Source organism: Muscardinus avellanarius, assembly GCF_963383645.1.
Source record: "Muscardinus avellanarius genome assembly, chromosome: 16".
Lineage (NCBI taxonomy): Eukaryota > Metazoa > Chordata > Mammalia > Rodentia > Gliridae > Muscardinus > Muscardinus avellanarius.
This window is the reverse complement of record NC_137802.1, coordinates 16,408,785-16,425,847: the sequence shown is the minus strand read 5'-3', so window position 1 is coordinate 16,425,847 and position 17,063 is coordinate 16,408,785. Positions and strand designations below refer to the sequence as shown.

General features: G+C 51.8%; 1 protein-coding gene across 5 annotated transcripts in view; it reads right to left on the bottom strand.

Annotated features, from left to right (window-relative positions):
• Window positions 1-490: 490 nt before the first annotated feature.
• The window catches only part of DLG4 (discs large MAGUK scaffold protein 4), a gene marked incomplete at both ends in the record, with an annotated part of 28,721 nt that continues 12,148 nt past the window's right edge, over window positions 491-17,063 (bottom strand). For all 5 annotated transcript variants that reach the window (XM_080713087.1, XM_080713089.1, XM_080713088.1 and 2 more), the window contains 18 exons: window positions 491-597; window positions 751-842; window positions 1,284-1,393; window positions 2,271-2,443; window positions 2,763-2,864; window positions 2,935-2,982; window positions 3,090-3,117; window positions 3,208-3,244; window positions 3,442-3,618; window positions 6,633-6,747; window positions 7,107-7,209; window positions 7,363-7,658; window positions 14,595-14,739; window positions 14,887-15,023; window positions 15,119-15,288; window positions 15,387-15,511; window positions 15,697-15,747; window positions 15,893-15,946. In XM_080713087.1, coding sequence (XP_080569213.1) covers window positions 491-597; window positions 751-842; window positions 1,284-1,393; window positions 2,271-2,443; window positions 2,763-2,864; window positions 2,935-2,982; window positions 3,090-3,117; window positions 3,208-3,244; window positions 3,442-3,618; window positions 6,633-6,747; window positions 7,107-7,209; window positions 7,363-7,658; window positions 14,595-14,739; window positions 14,887-15,023; window positions 15,119-15,288; window positions 15,387-15,511; window positions 15,697-15,747; window positions 15,893-15,946 — 2,070 coding nt within the window. The remainder of the gene's footprint in view (window positions 598-750; window positions 843-1,283; window positions 1,394-2,270; window positions 2,444-2,762; window positions 2,865-2,934; window positions 2,983-3,089; window positions 3,118-3,207; window positions 3,245-3,441; window positions 3,619-6,632; window positions 6,748-7,106; window positions 7,210-7,362; window positions 7,659-14,594; window positions 14,740-14,886; window positions 15,024-15,118; window positions 15,289-15,386; window positions 15,512-15,696; window positions 15,748-15,892; window positions 15,947-17,063) is intronic.

Genomic DNA, 17,063 nt, shown 5'->3' with positions numbered 1-17,063 from the left:
ATGGAAAAAATAAATGAGAAATCAAGGGACATGGGGAGTTACGATGGGGGCAGGGGTGACCCAAGACCCTGCCTCAGGAGAGCGTGGAGGCCTGTGGCCCTGCATCCCTACAGCGGCTGCTCCTTGAGAGGGGCCAGGACTTCTGGAATGTGTGTGGAGAAAATGGGGGAGGGCGGGCGGCCCCCGGTGGGTCCGTGTGTGCATTGGGGGCGGCAAGGGAGGGATCCTAAGGGAGCTGGAGCGAGGGCTCGGAACCAGGAGCCCGGCTCCCACCCAGGCCCCAGGTTCCTAGGGTTTAGGAGCCCAGTTCTGGGGTGTAGGGATACATGCACAGGAGTGTCCCCCCCTCCGATGGGCTGGATCCAGATAGAAAGGAAATAAATAAGAGGGGCGGGAGGGAGGCTGGGGCGCGAAGGGCTTGGGCGATTCAGTCCAGACCAAGGCCCGGGTGATGGAGGCAGGGCGAGTCCAGGCCAAGCCAGGGCAGGAATCAGAGTCTCTCTCGGGCTGGGACCCAGATGTAGGGGCCTGAGAGGTCCTCAATGACACGCTTCACCTTGTGGTAGATCTCCTCAAAGCTGTCACCCTCCACGATGGCTGGGAGAAGGTGGAGCAGGGAGTGAGGCCGAGGACCAGAGGATGCCTGGCCAGGACGGGGCCACCCAGGGAAGGGCAGCTTCCTCAGATCCCAAGCCCTGCGCCCACCTCAGCCAGCCGGCAGCGTGTGGCCATGGATCGCCGCCGCCTCACCTGAGAAGCACTCGGTGAACTCCTGCTCCAGCTTGGTGGCTCTGTCAAAGGCTTTGCGGGCTTGCTCCTCTGTGATCCGCTTGTTAATCTCTCTGTGAAGAGATGGCAGACCTGAGCGGGGGCCCAGCCCTGCCTTTTACCTCCTCCATCCAGGGATGGTAAGTTGCAACTGCTATATCCAACTGTGGAAACCACGAGTCCTGGTATCCTTGGGCCCACAGAATAGCCCCCACCCACAACCTACGGAAGCCAGGCGCAGTACTCCTGGGACCTCTCCTGAGCCTCCAGCCCCACTGAAGGGACTCTTGACTCCCGCCTGCCCCCAGCCCTGACCACAGCTCTGGGAGATGCAGTCACACCTCACCCAAGGTGCGAGGGAGGAAAGGCCCAGGCTGCTCGCACCCTCTGGCTCCAGCTCCCCGTGCAGACCCCCCTGAAAGCCGCCAGGGTTGCCATCCAGGGCTCGCAGGCCTCGAGAGGCCCAGGACCACAGGTGTGGGGAGCAGAAGGGTGGCCCCCGGGACCATACTCACAGCACATTCTCCAGGGAGCGGGGGCGGATGAAGATGGCGATAGGGTGCAGGTGGGCCGCCTGCAGCCGCCGCACGGCATTGGCTGAGACATCGAGGATGCAGTGCTTCCCCTGGGGCGGGCAGGGCAGGCGGAGGGGGACCAGCAGGTGGCGGGGGGGGGGGGCAGACAGAGGTGCCAGGAAGGGGCACAGGACACAGAAGGGTGGGGAACAGGAGGTTGGCCAAAGGGGAGGTGACATGGATGTCAAAGCACAGGTAGGGGCAGAGAGTCAGGGCAGGAAGGAAGTGTGGACAGACAGAGCGAAAGACAGAGAGAAAAAGGAAAGGGAAGATGGAGAGCCAAGCACAGTATGGCAGGGAAGGGACAGAATGGTGGACACAGTGAAGAACAAGCAGGTGGGGGGACCCAAAAGACGGAGGCAGAGCAGGGGCCGGGGGAGGGCGGCACAGGTAGGGAGAGACAGCCAAGGAAATAGGATAGAGGGAGGAGGGAGGGGAGGACGGACAGAGGACAGACAGATGGGAGGAGAAAGGAGGGACAGATGGGAGGCAGATGGAGAGGGGGGCCGTGGAGGGAGGGCAGGCAGGGTGGGAGTGTTGGGGAAGAGAGTCAGCGGAGGGATGGGAGAGGGGAGTGGGGACCCCAGGAAAAAGGAGGGGTGGGGAGAGGGCCAGAGGGAAGTCCGGAGGAAGCGAGGGACCAAGTTGTGGGAGGCCCAGACAAGGCCGCAGGGAGACGGAGAAGTGGGGCGAGAGGGCACGCAGAGGAGAGGGACATATGGCAGCAGGGAGCGCGGGGTCAGGAAGCGGGGAGCAGGGCGCAAAAGAGCAGGCAGCCAGACAGAGTTGCCCAGAGGAGAAGGAGGTGGAGGAGCGGAGCGCAGACCCAGCAGGGAAAGAGACAGAGAGAGAGAGAGTTAGAGAGAGCTGGAGGGGCAATGGGGTGGGGGGGCGGAGGAAGAGGGCCGGGGGCCCGCCGGGTCCTACCTGCTCTGCCACCTCTCGCACGGACTGGACGCTGGTCCCGTAGAGATGGCTGTTGTACTGGCCAGCCTCGATGAACTTGTGCGCCTGGATGTCCTTCTCCATTTTCTCCCGGGACGACACAAAGTGGTAATCCCGGCCATCTATCTCATACTCTCGCTTGGGCCGTGTCGTATCTGCCAGGAAGTCACCCCACCCCCCAAAGATCTAACCACCATCCCTCTAACGTAAAAGCTGCCTATGTCACTTATCCCCCGGAGAGCCCAGCTGATCCTTGGTAGGGGGCCGCTGGGGAGACCCAGGCTGAGGAGTTCCACCTCCCCCAGCCCGGCTTAGCTACTGCGGAACATAAGGGGGTGCTGAGAAACCCCCAGGAACCCTGTACCACATACTCCAATGCCTACAGGCAGCTCTGCCCGTGGCCCTCGCAAGTGGGGCTCCTCACCCCCCGCTCCCACCTCCACCTCCACCTCAATGCAAGGCCCCAGCACTCACGAGGAACGCAGGATCCAAACTTGTCGGGGAACTCGGAGAGAAGGTCGTCGTTGGCTCGGTCCTTGGTGGGCCCAAGGACGATGATGGGGCGGGCGTAGTGCACTGGGGAGAGCGGGCCAGCTTAGACGGGGAAGGTGGGGGCGCGGGGGCGGGGGCAGGGCCCGGGGCTCACCTTCCATCTGCGTCACCGTCTCGTAGCTCAGAACTGAGTCTTCTCGACCTGGCAGGAGACAGGGCATCTGCAGGGGGCTCCCAGGCCGGGGACCCAGAGCCCCGAATCGCCATCTGGAGGAGATCGAGGGCAGCTTCCCCTACCGCCCCACCTACCCTGTGATCCAGAGCTGGAGCCCCAATCCTGGGGAGAGAAAGCAGGCCATGTGGTTGATTAGGATCCGGCTCCCTGACACCCCCATGCTGCCACCAAGCTCACCCCTCTTCCACCTACCTTGGCCTTTAACCTCGACCACTCTCGTCGCTCAACCCTGTGGGGCACATGGAGGGACAGGGGTGGAAAGTGCCCACCCTCTAGACCCGCGGAGAACCCATCTTCCTGGGTCCTGTGCTCCTCAGTGAGTCGTCTACCCCGCAGGCTCATGGGAGCCACAGCCCCCAGGAGGGCCCCCCTCGGCTGCCCACCCTGGGGACACTGGGACTGCGGGGCCCGTGGCAGGAGGCTCACCGTCGTTTGCTGGGGATGAAGCCAATGTCATCGGTCTCGCTGTCGGAGTGGACCCGCCGTGCCTGCCACCACTCCTCATCGCTGGCGTCGATGACGTGCAGCACGTCCCCGAAGCGGAAGCTCAGGGCCTGGCTCAGGAAGCCGCAATCCTTGGTCTTGTCGTAATCAAACAGGGCCCTGGAGGGCAAGTGGCCATGGGTCAGGGCCTGGCTAGGACTCCGGAAAAGATGGATGTGCCAGCCACCCCAAGGACCAGCCTGGAGGTTCTGGAATAGGGTTTTCGGCAAAGCCTGGGCTGCTGGTGGCATCTGCACAGGAATCCAAAAACTGCGGGGATCAAAGCTCTGCCGTAACTCGTACCCGACACAAAGTGCGTGGTGTGTGCGATTTCCCAGAAGGGAGTAGTAACTCCAGAGAGCAGATACACACGCATGCCACAGACCTGCCTTTGGCTACCCTTGCCAGCATCACACGCTTCTCAACGAGGCACAACCCCGGGGTCAGGACAAGAGAAAACGGAGATACAGAGAGAAGCAACAGGGCTGGGGAGGAGGGAAGAGGCTCCAGGGTCATGTGGCATCGTCTGGGAGTCTGAACCCTACAGAACCTGCTGCAGCCCAGCAGGGAGGGACAGCCCAGTGAAGACAGGTACGAGCCCGGTGTCTGGGTGGACAGTGGTCCTGTTTAGCGAGAAAGAACATAAGCACCCAGAAGAAAAGGACGGTCTTGCCTGTGTTGAGGGTGATGTATCCGTGGGACATCCCGGTAGAGAGGACTAGAAAACAAATGGCAAAGCCAGGCACTGTACACACCTATAATCCCAGTACTTGGGAGGCTGAGACAGAAGGATCGCAGGTTTGAGACCAGCCTCAGCGATTTAGAGAAACTGTCAGCAATTTTGCAAGACCTTTTTTTCAAAATAAAAATAAATAAATAAAACGTGGACGGGGGTATAGCTCAGAGGTAGAACCCCTGGGTTTAATCTTTAGTATAAAAAAAAAAAATACAAATGGCCAGAAATGCAGGTCTGGAAGCTGAGCGTGATGACACACGCTTGTAATCCTTGTACTTGGGAGAAAGGAGGAGCGCAGGTTCGAGGACAGCCTCAGCAAGTAGTGAGACTCTCGGCAACCTAGCAAGACCCTGTTTCCAAATAAGAAATACAATCGGGCTGGGGGTGTAGCTCGAAGTAGAATGCCTCTGGGTTCAATCCCCAGTAACACACACACACACACACACACACACACACACACACACACACAGATCTGGGCCTCTGAGAAGAGGCCAGGGCTGACAGCACTGAGAGACATCTGCAGAGTGGAATGGCAGAAGCCAAGGCCAGACCGTGAAGGACAAGAGGGAGGGATGGAAGAGAGAGAGAGAGAGAGAGAGAGAGAGAGAGAGAGAGAGAGAGAGAGAGAATGAGAATAAACAACAAACAAGGGCGCAGCAGAAACAGAGCCACACTGCCCACACCGGGGGAGGGCAGAGTCAAGAGGGAGAGGAGCGAGCCGGGCGTGGTGGCGCACGCTTGTAATCCCAGCACTTGGGAGGGCTGAGACAGGAGGATCGCGGTTCGCAGACAGCCTCAGCTACTTAGCGAGGCCCTCTGCAACTCAGTGAGACTCTGTTTCAAAATAAAGAATAAAAAATAGGGATGGGGTGTAGCTCAGAGGTAGAATGCCCCTGGATTCCATCCCCAGTACTACAAAAAAAAAAAAAAAAGAGAGAGAGAGAGAGAGGGAGAAGATCCCTAAGGAGGAAGCAAATGCTGGTGAAGAGGCAGGAGACAGGCCTAAGCGACCTGGGGTCCGTCTCCCCAGAGTGCCCACACAGATGCTGCATCCAAAGTAACCAAAATACATCCAAAGGCAACATCCAAAATATCCCAGTGACGTTTGTTTATGGTCCCAGCTACTCAGAAGGCTGAGGCAAGAGGACCACTTGAGCCCAGCAGCTAGAGACCAGCCTGACCCCATCTCAAAAATAAATAAATAAAGGCTGGGCGTGGTGGCACACGCTTGTAATCCCAGCATTTGGGAGGCTGAGACAGAAGGATCGCGGTTCGTGGACAGCCTCAGCTCTTAGTGAGGGCCTCCGCAACTCAGTGAGACCCTGTTTCACAATAAGGAATAAGCTGGGCGTGGTGGCGCACGCTTGTAATCCCAGTACTTGGGAGGATGAGACAGGAGGATCGCACAGGTTCGAAGCCAGCCTCAGCTACTGAGTGAGGCTCTCGGCAACTTGGTGAGACCCTGTTTCCAAATAAAATATAAAATAGGTCTGGGAGTATAGCCTGGAGGTAGAAAGCCTCTGGGTTCCACCCCCAGTACCACCAATAAACCAAAGTAACCAAAATACATCCAAAGGCAACATCCAAAATATCCCAGCCAAAATAAATAAATTTATTTATTTAATTATAAATAAATAAATAAATAGAATAAAAAATAAGGCTGGAGGTATGGCTCGGAGATAGAACGATCCTGGGTTCCCTCCCCAGTACCGCTAAATAAATAAATAAATAAATAAATAAATAAATAAATATAAATAGGGCTGAAGCCGGGCATGGTGGCGCATGCTTGATCGCAGTTCACAGACAGCCTCGTCTACTTAGTGAAACCCTTTGCAACTCAGTGAGACCCTGTTTCAAAATAAAGAATAAAAAATAGGGCTGGGGGTATAGCTCGGAGGTAGAATGTCCCTGGGTTCCATCCCCAGTACCACATACACACACACACATACACACACACACACACACACACACACACACACACACACACACAATAGGGCTGGGGTGTAGCTTGAAGGTAGAATGCTGCTGGATTCTATACCCAGTATCGCAAAAATAAAAATTACATGATATATAAATAAAAATAAGGAAATCTTACAGGCTCTGCACTGGTCTTTTAGTTACCCTACTGTGAGGCAGTCTGGGAGTCCTTGGGGAAGGGCCATGGTGAGCAGGAGATAGAAGACAACTGGGATAGAAGTTGGGGCAGAGGCTATTTTCCAGTCCAGATGGTGAATTTCAGAAGGTTAAACTGTGCTGCGGAGCCCAAGACCTGCTGCGCCGCAGGCCTGGGCAGGGAAGCAGGAGGGCTCAGGGCAAGAGCTGGCTAAGAAACAGGGAAGGCAGAGAGGAAAGAAGACTCTACAGGAGCCTGAGCAGTCCCGCGCAAGAAGCCTCTGACCTGATGTAGAAACCCCTTTTGGGGTTGCTCCGCAGGGAGGCGGTCCCTGAGCCCAGGCTGCTATTCATGAGCTGTTCCCGAAGATCGTGGATCTTGGCCTCGAATCGACTGTACTCTGTGAAGAGATAAAGTCCTTGAACTGTGCCCTATCCTACTGCCACCTCCCTTCCACCCTGCCGAAACCACCATCGACTGAGGAGACAGTTGTGAGGACCATCAGAGCCCGCAGACAGGGAGCCTCAGGCCTGGTACCTTCTGGTTTATTTATTTATTTATTTATTTATTTAGGTGGTACTGGGGTTCCTGGAAGCCCTTCTACCTCCAGGCTACACTCCCAGACCTATTTTTACATTTTTATTTGGAAACAGGGTCTCCTAAGCCAGCGCGCGCGGCTGGCTTCGAACCTGCGCGATCCTCCTGTCTCTGCCTCCCAAGCGCGGGGATTACAAGCGTGCGCCACCACGCCCGGCTTACCTTCTGGTTTATACTGAGCAATGATCGTGACCGTCTGACCTGCGTTCTTCAGGGCAATGGCAGCCTGCTCGTGACTGGCATTGCGGAGGTCAACACCGTTGACCTAGAGAGGGGAGGAGAGGCTGAGTAGCTGGGGACGCGGAGGCAGCACTTCCCAGGTCCAAATGGAGCAGAACCAGGCTCAGCCCACCCAGCCAAGAGCTCTGGCTCTGCCCTGGGAGGATGGGGGGGGGGGCAGGGACAGGCCTTCCCTCACCGACAGGATCTGGTCCCCCTTCCGCAGCTCCCCACTGAGGTCTGCAGGGCCCCCGGCCAGGATGAAGGAGATGAAGATGCCTTCACCGTCCTCGCCACCCACAATGTTGAAGCCCAGGCCCGTGGAGCCCCGGTGGATCACAATTCGCCTGGGCTCTCGGGGAATGTCTTCCTCCCCCAGCAGGTCCTTGGCCACCGGGGAGTAGCGCCGAGGGGAAGTGGGGGTCATGGCTGTGGGGTAGTCAGTGCCCAGGTAGCTGCTGTGACTGATCTCGTTATCCAGGTGCTGGGAATACGCTGAGGAAAGACACAGGAGGAAAGATGAGATGGAAATACCAGGAAGGGGCAGCACCCACCCGCCACTCTCTCCAGAGGGACCCAGAGCGCCAGACTTAGGCACAAAGGAAGCTATTCTGCTGAGATACGCGGGCAGGGTGGTAAAGGGAACATCAGATCCTGCAGCATCAGGGGTTGGGAATTTATAGGTGACATCAAAGGTTGCTTCCTCTAGGGGATAAAGGATTTGGAGGTTATATGTCCTCGGAATGTCAGGGATGGAGAAGTCAAATGCCAATATTAATGCCATGCTTTGGGTTTTTCTTTTGGTTGCTGTGTTTGTCAAGACTCTTTTTCTCTTTTCTTTCCCTCTTGGCCATTCATTTGCTAAAAATCTAGGTCATTTTATCTAAGATTTTCGCACATTGTATGAGGACAATTCTAACAGGGAAATTCCTGCACTCATCCTGGTCTTGTTTAACCTGGACCTCGGCCCCTGTAGCTCCTATAAACTGGGTCTAGAGGCTCCATCAGACCCCAATGCCATGTGTGACCGCACAGGTGGCTCTGGGTCCTTCCTACGGTGTCGTGATGCAATGCGGTCGTCTGTCACGTGTCCCCAGCCTTGTCTACCCTTTATGAAGTACCCATCACGCTCTTAGGGCTTCCCGGCTACAGGGGTCACTGGCTGGTTCTGCTATTCACTCAGGACAGCAAAATGTTGATATTCTATGTATCTTTGTGTTGTTGGAAGGGAAGAACATCAGTAGAAAAATCTGCCTAGAATTGTCTCATTGGAACTTTTTGGTTACTCTGAGGTGCAGTTTGCACCAGAAAGAAAGAAAGGATACTTGACTTTCTCCTTTCGTTACCAGTTTTCAGAGTGAATGGCCCCCTAGCATCCGCCAAGGGGCCAATTTGTTTTTTCAGTGCTAGAGATTGAACTCAGGGTGTTGTCCATGCTCAGCAAGTGTTCTACCAATGAGCTACACCCCGGCCCAAAACTCATTTGATCATATTTTGTGTGTGTGTGATACTGGAAATTAAACCCAAGGGCATTCTACCACTGAGCTACACCCTCAGCCCTATTTTTTTTAATATAAAATAAAATAGTTCTCGCTAAGTTATGGCGGGCCTCTTTAAGTGGCTGAAGCTGTCCTCGAACCTGTGATCCTCCTGTCTCAGCCTCCCAAGTACTGGGATTACAAACGTGCACCACCACACCCAGCTTTTGCTTTTATTCTCAAAACAAGGTCTCACTATGTTGCTCAGGCTGGCTTTGAACTCCTGGGCTCAAAAATCCAGTCCTCCTGCCTCAGCCTTTCAGGTATCTAGGACTATAAAAACGTACCACCATGCCTGGATTCACCCCCTAAAAAAAAAATGGGTTTTTTTTCTTTGTTTTTTGTTTTTGTTTTTGTTTTTTTTTTTTGGCAGTAGACAGTCTACCTCTGAGTTACACCCCCAGCCTATTTTCTTCTTTCTTTCTTTCTTTCTTTTCTTTTCTTTTCTTTTCTTTTGTTCTTTCTTTTTGTGGTACTGGGGGTAGAACCCAGGGGCTTTTCTACCTCTGGTCTATACTCCCAGACCTATTTTTATATTTTATTTGAAAACAGGGTCTCACTAAGTTGCTGAGTGCCTCACTAAGTATCTGAGGCTGGCTTCGAAACTGTGGGATCCTCCTGTCTCAGCCTCCCAAGCGCTGGGATTATAAGCATGAGCCACCACGCCTGGAAAGCTCTTTTTAATTTTTATTTTGAAACGGGGTCTCCCTAAATTGCCAAGGCTGTCCTCAAACCTGAGAGCCTAATGTCTAGCATCCCAAGTACTAGGATTCTATGCGTTTGCCTGGGCAACTGCGCCCGGCTCCCAATTATTTGATTATTATTATGATCTCATGGATTTCACAGATTCAATGAGTTTTGACTGAATAAGTAGGAGCCTTTTCAATGTGGCTACTGTGTTTTTGAAGTGACCTTAGTAGTCTTGGATACCTGCCTTGCTTAATTTTAGTATGAAGATATTAAAGCTCATCTTATTCAGGAGGCTGAGACAGGAGGATCGCAGGTTCACGGACAGCCTCAGCTACTTAGTGAGGCCCTCCGTAACTCAGTGAGACCCTGTTTCAAAATAAAGAATCAAAAATAGAGCAGGGGGTGTAGCTCGGAGGTCAAATGCCCTGGGTTCCATCTCCAGACCCACAAAAAAAGAAAGAAAAAAAAAAGGCCATCTTATATGTTTCTTGCCCAAGATTTGCAGTCAGCCCTTTCTCCAAAGAGCCCAGGTTCCTTTCGGTAGGTTATGGTATTTATAAATTGTTCCATGTGATTTTAATGGTTTTAAGTATGATTTCATATTTGGTAGGGGCAGCCATATCTCATTATTCTTTTTCAAAATGTCTTAGCTATTCTCCCACACATATTTTTCCAGCTGAACTTTAGAATCAACCTGCTAAGGTTCCCAAAGGGGAAAACAACATTAAAATTCTGATTAGAATTGCATAAAATGTACAGATTAATTTGGAAAGGGTTGAGATCTTTCACTTACTAAGATTTTCCACCCAAAACCACTGATTTATGTCCTTCAGTAAAGTTTCACCATTTCTTCATATAACTCTTCCATTTCTTGTCAAGTTTATAGTTCTATCAGATGACAACAGTATTCCTCCCCCCACTTTCCCCCCCTCCAGTCAGAACAATGAAAAATGTTATGACAAAATTGCTCCAGCAAAATTACCCTGATTGAAAATTACTGCTTTAGAGCAAGAGAGGAAAAATAAATTGATGTCACATTTGAAAAAAGAGAAACAAGCTGGGCGTGGTGGTACACACTTGTAACCCCAGTGGGAGGATGAGACAGAAGGATCACAGGCTCCTTCAGGCCTGAGCAACATGGACGCTCAGCAACCTAGTGAGACCTGTTACAAAAGACAAACAAACAAAAAAAAAAAATTAAAGGGCTAGGGGTGTAGCTCCGAGTTAGAATACCCCTTTCTTCAGAAAGAAAGAAATAAAAAGACACTTATTAAAACATAAAAAGGGCCGGGGCATAGCTCAGCGGTAGAACATCCCTAGGCTCAATCCCAATTGGAAAGAAGGAGGGAAGAGATGGATGGATGGATGGATGGATGGATGGATGGATGGATGGATGAAAGAAATAAAAAGACACATAAAAAGACACAAGTCATCAGAAACTATAGCATAAAATGATGTAATGAAAGACAGGTGTGGTGGCATAGACATGCAAGCCCAGTATTTGGGAGGCTGAAACAGGAAGAAGAAGGTTTGAGGCTGGCTCAGCAACTTAGTGAGAACCTAGCAACTTAGTAAGGCCTTGTTTCAAAATAAAAAATAAAAGCCGGGTGTGGTGGCGCACGCTTGTAATCCCAGCATTCAGGAGGCTGAGACCGGAGGATCACGGTTTGCGGACAGCCTCAGCTACTTAGTGAGGCCCTCTGCAACTCAGTGAGACCCGGTTTCAAAATAAAGAATAAAAAATAGGGCTGGGGGTGTAGCTCCGAGGTAGAATGTCCCTGGGTTCCATCCCCGGTACCACAAAAATAAATAAATAAATAAATAAATAAATAAATAAATAAATAATAAAAAAGACTAGGCTGGGGTGTAGCTCAGAGGTAGAATGTCCCTAAAATCAAGCCCTAGTAAGCCTCCCCAAATTTTCTAATGAGTAAAAAGATTTTTTTTTGTCATATTAAGGATTGAATCCAGGGGCATTCTGACTCTAAGCTACACTCCCAGCTCTGTTTTATATTCTTTATTTTAAAACAGGGTCTCACTAAGTTGTGGAGAGCCTCACTAAGTAGCGGAGGCTGGCACGAACCAGCAATCTCTTGTCTCTGCCTCCCAAGTATTGGGATTACAAGCATGTACCAACAAGCCCGGCTTCCTATTTTATTCTTTATTTTAAAACAGGGTCTCACTAAGTTGCAGAGGGCCTCACTAAGTAGCTGAGGCTGGCTGCAAACCTGCGATCCTCCTGTCTCAGTCTTCTAAGTACTAGGATTACAAATGTGAATCACCACTCCTGGCTTGTAAAAAGATTCTTGATAGAGGATTTGCCGAGCATGCATGAGGTCTGGGGTTCTATCCCTAATATTACACACACACACACACACACACACACACACACACACACTCAAGGAAATTCCCCAAACAAAAAGTTATTGGGTCAAAAATGTCAACAGTACCAACAAAGCTGAGTATGGTAGCACCTGTCCATAATCCTAGCACTTGGGAGGCTGAGACAGGAGGATCACAGGTTCAAAGCGCGTCTCAGTGACTTGGTGAGGTTCCCAGAAACTTAATGAGACCCTGTTTCCAAAATTTTTTTAAAAAGGAGGGGTGGGAATGTAGCTCAAAGGTAGAATTCCCCTGGGTTCACTCCCAAGCACCACAAAAATAAATAAATAGTACCAATAATAAGAAAGGCTGGCTACAGTGGCACACACCTATAATCCTAGTACTTGGGAGGCTGAGACAGGAGGATCGCAGGTTCAAGGTCAGCAGGTTCAAGGTCAGCCTCGGCAATTTGCAAAACCCTTAGCACCTTAGCAAAAGAATAAAAATAGAATAGGGCTAGAGGTGTAGCCCAGAGGTACAAAACCCCTGGGTTCAATCTCCAGTACCACAAAAATAAATAAGTAAATAAACATAAAAAGGGCCGGGGCATAGCTCAGTGGTAGAACATCCCTAGGCTCAATCCCAATTGGAAAGAAGGAGGGAAGAGATGGATGGATGGATGGATGGATGAAGCTCTAGCCTAAAGCAATGAAGAATAACGGCAGTGACTAATAGGCATGCTGGCCTAGTTCCTAAATTAATGGACACACTGCTAGGATTATAACTACTCCTCATGTCTTAAGGAAAACTCCTCTGCTTCTAGTTTATTAAAAATTTTCATTCAAACCAGGAGTTGGTGGCACATGCTTGTAATCCCAGTACTTGGGAGGCTGAGACAGGAGGATCGTAGTTTGCGGCCAGCCTCAGCTACTTAGGCTCTTTGCAACTCAGACCCTGTTTCAGAATAAAGAATAAAAAATAGGCCAGGTGTGGTGGCACATGCTTGTAATTCCAGCATTCGGGAGGCTGAGACCAGATCGCGGTAGTCTCAGCTACTTAGTGAGGCCCTCCCCAACATAGTGAGACCCTGTTTCAAAATAAAGAATAAAAAAAGCCAGGCGTGGTGGTGCATGCTTGTAATCCCAGCATTTGGGAGGCTGAGACAGGAGGAGTATGGTTCGTGGACAACCTCATCTTCTTAGTGAAGCCCTCTGCAACTTAGTGAGACCTTGTTTCAAAATAAAGAATAAAAAATAGGCGGGGGGTGGGGGAGTAGCTCGGAGATCGAATGCCCCTGGGTTCCATCCCCAGACCCGTAAAAAAAAAAGAAAAAAAAAAAGAATAGAAAACAGGACTGGGGGGTGTAGCTTGAAGATAGAATGCCCCTGGGTTCAATCCATAGTTATAAAAAAAAAAAATTTTTTTCATTCAAAAGTTGATGCTAGCCAGGTGTGGTGGCGCACGCTTATAATCCCTGCACTTGGGAGGCTGAGACAGGAGGATGGCATGGGTTCGAAGCCAGCCTCAGCTACTTAGTGAGGCTTTCAGCAACTTAGTGAGACCCTGTTTCCAAATAAAATATTTTTAAAAAAAAAGGTCTGGGAGTATAGCCCGGAGGTAGAAAGCCTCTAGGTTCCACCCCCAGTACCACCAAAAAAAAAAAAGTAGATGCTAGCCAGATGTAATCTAAGTACTTGGGAGGCTGAGACAAGAGGATCATAGATTGCAGGACAGCTTTAACAAGTAGTGAGATTCTCATCAACCTAGTAAGACCCTGTTCAAAATAAAAAAAAGTAAAATAGGGCTGGAGGTTTAGCTGAGAGGTAGAATGCCCTTAAATTCAATCCCTAGTACCACCAAACAAACAAACAAACAAAAAATATATGCTAGCTGTGGTGCACACCTATAATCCCAGTACCTGGGAGCCTGAGACAGGAGGACTGCAGATTCAAGACCAGACTCAGAAACCTAGCAAGATCCCTCAGCAACTTAGTGACATCTGTTTTAAAACAAAAAATAAAAAGGGCTGGGGTACTGCTCAGAGGTAGAATGGCCCTGGGTTCAATCTCCAGTACCACAAAAAAAAAAAAAAAAAAAAACAGTCGTGGTGGCGCACACTTGTAATCCCAGTTCTTGGGAGGCTGAGACAGGAGGATCAGAGGTTTGTGGCCAGCCTCAGGTATTTAGTGAGGCCCTCTACAACTGAGACCCTGTTTCAAAATAAGGAATAAAAAATAGGGCTGGAGGTATAGCTCAAAGTTAGAATGCCCCTGGGTTCCATCCCCAGTACCACACACACAAAAACACCTAAATGTTGAGTTTTCACCAACCAACTTTTTCATATCCATTTGAGATGATCTTATAGTTTCTCACTTAATTTTTAATAAAATGAATCATATTATGTGATTTCCTAATATTACACCACCTTGAGTTTTCTGAAACAAGTCTTCATGACAATGTTATTCTCTTAATATGGTGCCATGTTGGGTCCCTACTATGCTACTCTACTCAAGAAGCAAACTTGGTCTTCACTTTCTTTTATATTTGTGTCCATTTGAACTGGCCTTATAAAATGAGATGTGAAACCATTTTCCTTTTCCTATATTCTGAGAGAGCACAAGAATCTATTTCTTGAGGATTTGATCAAATTAGCCATGAAGCTAAGTCAGCCTTGTGCCCTGGGGGGAGTCGCTGATCTTTCCTAATGCTTCCACGGTGACTCATTTTCCATCTTTTCTCCAACCACAACAAGTATCAGAGGCTGTGGCCACTTCATGGGGATAATCTGCAGAGAAACGGCCACGGGGATAGCACAGGATTGCATATCATGGGAGTAACTAGAGCGGGTCATGGGGAGCTACGGGGTTTGGAGGGCTCTCACAGGTTGTGATGTCTGGGGGAGCATAGCTGTCACTCAGGTAGGCATTGCTGGGCTTGGCCACCTTTAAGTAGACAACATCATACGTGTTCTTCAGGGCTGCCACAGCATCCTCATGCATGACGTCTTCTAGCCCCACACTGTTGACCTGGGTTCAAGGGAAGCAGAGCTCAGACAGAACCAGAAATGGCCAAAGAGGCCGACGCATGGAGGTGAGATGGAAAGGATCCTGGGCCTGCCCAGGGCCTGGGGGTGAGACCCAGGTCTGGGCTAGAAAAGTGATGGAGGTTCTCACCGCCAGGATCTTGTCTCCGATCTGTAACCTCCCGTCCTTGTGGGCAGCACCCCCCTCGATGATCTTCGTCACATAGATGCTATTATCTCCGGGGATGTGCTGGTTCCCTACGCCCCCTGCGATGCTGAAGCCAAGACCTGGATGCAAGGAGAGGCAGAGGTGGAGACCTGGAAAGCAGGCCTGGCAGGGGGGGTAGGCAGTCGCGACAGAGGGGGACAAAATGAGTTACTACCTTTAGGCCCTTTGATGAGCTTGATCTCCATGACCTTCTCAGCCGGGGGCTTCCGGCGCATGACGTAGAGGCGCACGATGGAACCTGCCTCTTTGAGGGCCTCCACTGCCGCTGAGTGGGTCACCTCCCGCACGTCCACTTCATTTACAAACAGGATGCTGTCGTTGACCCTGGGAGCAGCAAGGTGGGCCTGAGCCAGGAGCTTCCTGCTGCCCTGGCCCTCACTTTTGAGGGTACCAGCATCCTAACCCCTCTCTCCCCTCCCCACCTGAGGCGGCCATCCTGGGCCGCGGCCCCTCCAGGAATGATCTTGGTGATGAAAATGGATGGGTCGTCACCGATGTGTGGGTTGTCAGTGCCGCCGGCGATGCTGAAGCCCAGACCTGAGTTACCCTGGAAGAGGGAGGGCAAAAGGGTCAGCTCCCCTCCCTGTCCAATTCTGGCAAAGCGAGTGGAGAGGGGGAATGGGTTGGAGGGTCGTAGGCAGAGCTCAGAGGGACATGGTTAAAGGACTTCATCACGGGCGCAAAGAGAAACACAGGGAGGCGAGGGGCCCTGAGACGGAGGGGCTGGCTCACCCTTTCCAATGTGATTTCCTCGTATTCCATCTCCCCCTCGGTCCCGTTCACCTGCAACTCCAGCACGGTCAGAAACACAAAAACAGTGAGACAAATACTCCAGCCTGAGAACCCGCCCCTCCCTCCCCATGAAGTGACTCAGGTCCTCCCGCCCTCCTTCTCCAATGGCCCCAGCCCCAAACTCTAAACAACTCACATATCCTGGGGCTTCTAGGGTGTCTGTGTTGACAATCACAGGGGGAGAATTGGCCTGTGAGGGGAAACAGCAGACAAAAAAACCTGCCTGAGCCTTGACTCCAGTGGGAGCCTGTAACCAAGGGTGGGTCCCCCTAACCTAGCTCCCCTTTCAGCTGCCTAGCCAAGCCCACCTGCCAACCTTAGGCTCAGTCCACATTTTACACACACACACACACACACACACACACACACACACACACACACGAATCTAACTCTGCCCAGCCCAGGCCCCTGCAAGTGGAAGGAGGTGTATGAGAAGCAAGAAGGGAGAGACAGCCAGACGGAGAGGGGAGCAGCAGATGGTAAAGAGTGGGGGGGGGCAGGAAGGGGGGAGGGAGCCTCTCACCGGATGTAACACCACAGGGTGTTACATGCCTTATGTGCTACACACGTACATCCCAGGGCTCATGTCCACCAGGTCCTGTTTCTCCTTCCTGTCCCAATCCCCTAACATTTACCCAGACATCTTTATAATGCTCTCCAGATTAGTCCCTCACCTTCGCACACACTGCCCTAAGCCTTGCACCCCGGGAATCCGGGATTTCCCCAGCTGCAGGCCCCTCCTTCCCTCCCTCCCATCCACCAATCCAGCCCTTCCTCCAGGGACCGTGTTGCCTAGCAACGGTATCCAAGACCAGCCAAGACCTAGGGAGACCCACCTCCTGGAGGCCCTGTCGTCAGGACAACAGGGGGGAATGGGGCGTGGCCTAGGGCTGGCCAGACTCCCAGCAATGCAGGGCTCCGCTAGCCCCGCCCTTTCTGCCCCGGACCCCGCCCCCCCTAGTCAGGCCGTAAGGGTGAGGGAGCTTGGCTAGGAGGTTCCCGGAGGATGCGCATCCCAAATAACCTGCCTTCTCTCTCCCTGAAGCCCCTCATGCTAGACAGAGCAAAGGACATCAGGGGCGGGTAGTGGTGAAAGGCATGCGGGTGCTAGCCAGCACATCTACTCCCTCCCCCCACTTCATTAAGAAAAGGGTTAAAGAGAGGCGTGCCCAGGTCCTGACGTCAGTCGTCAGTTGCGCTGGGTCTCTAGACTCTAGGGCGGGGCCAGGTTTAGGCCGATCCTAGGGGCTTCCCCAATTGCCAAGGCAACCAAAGCCACGTCTCCATGGCAATGGGGGGAGGCGGCC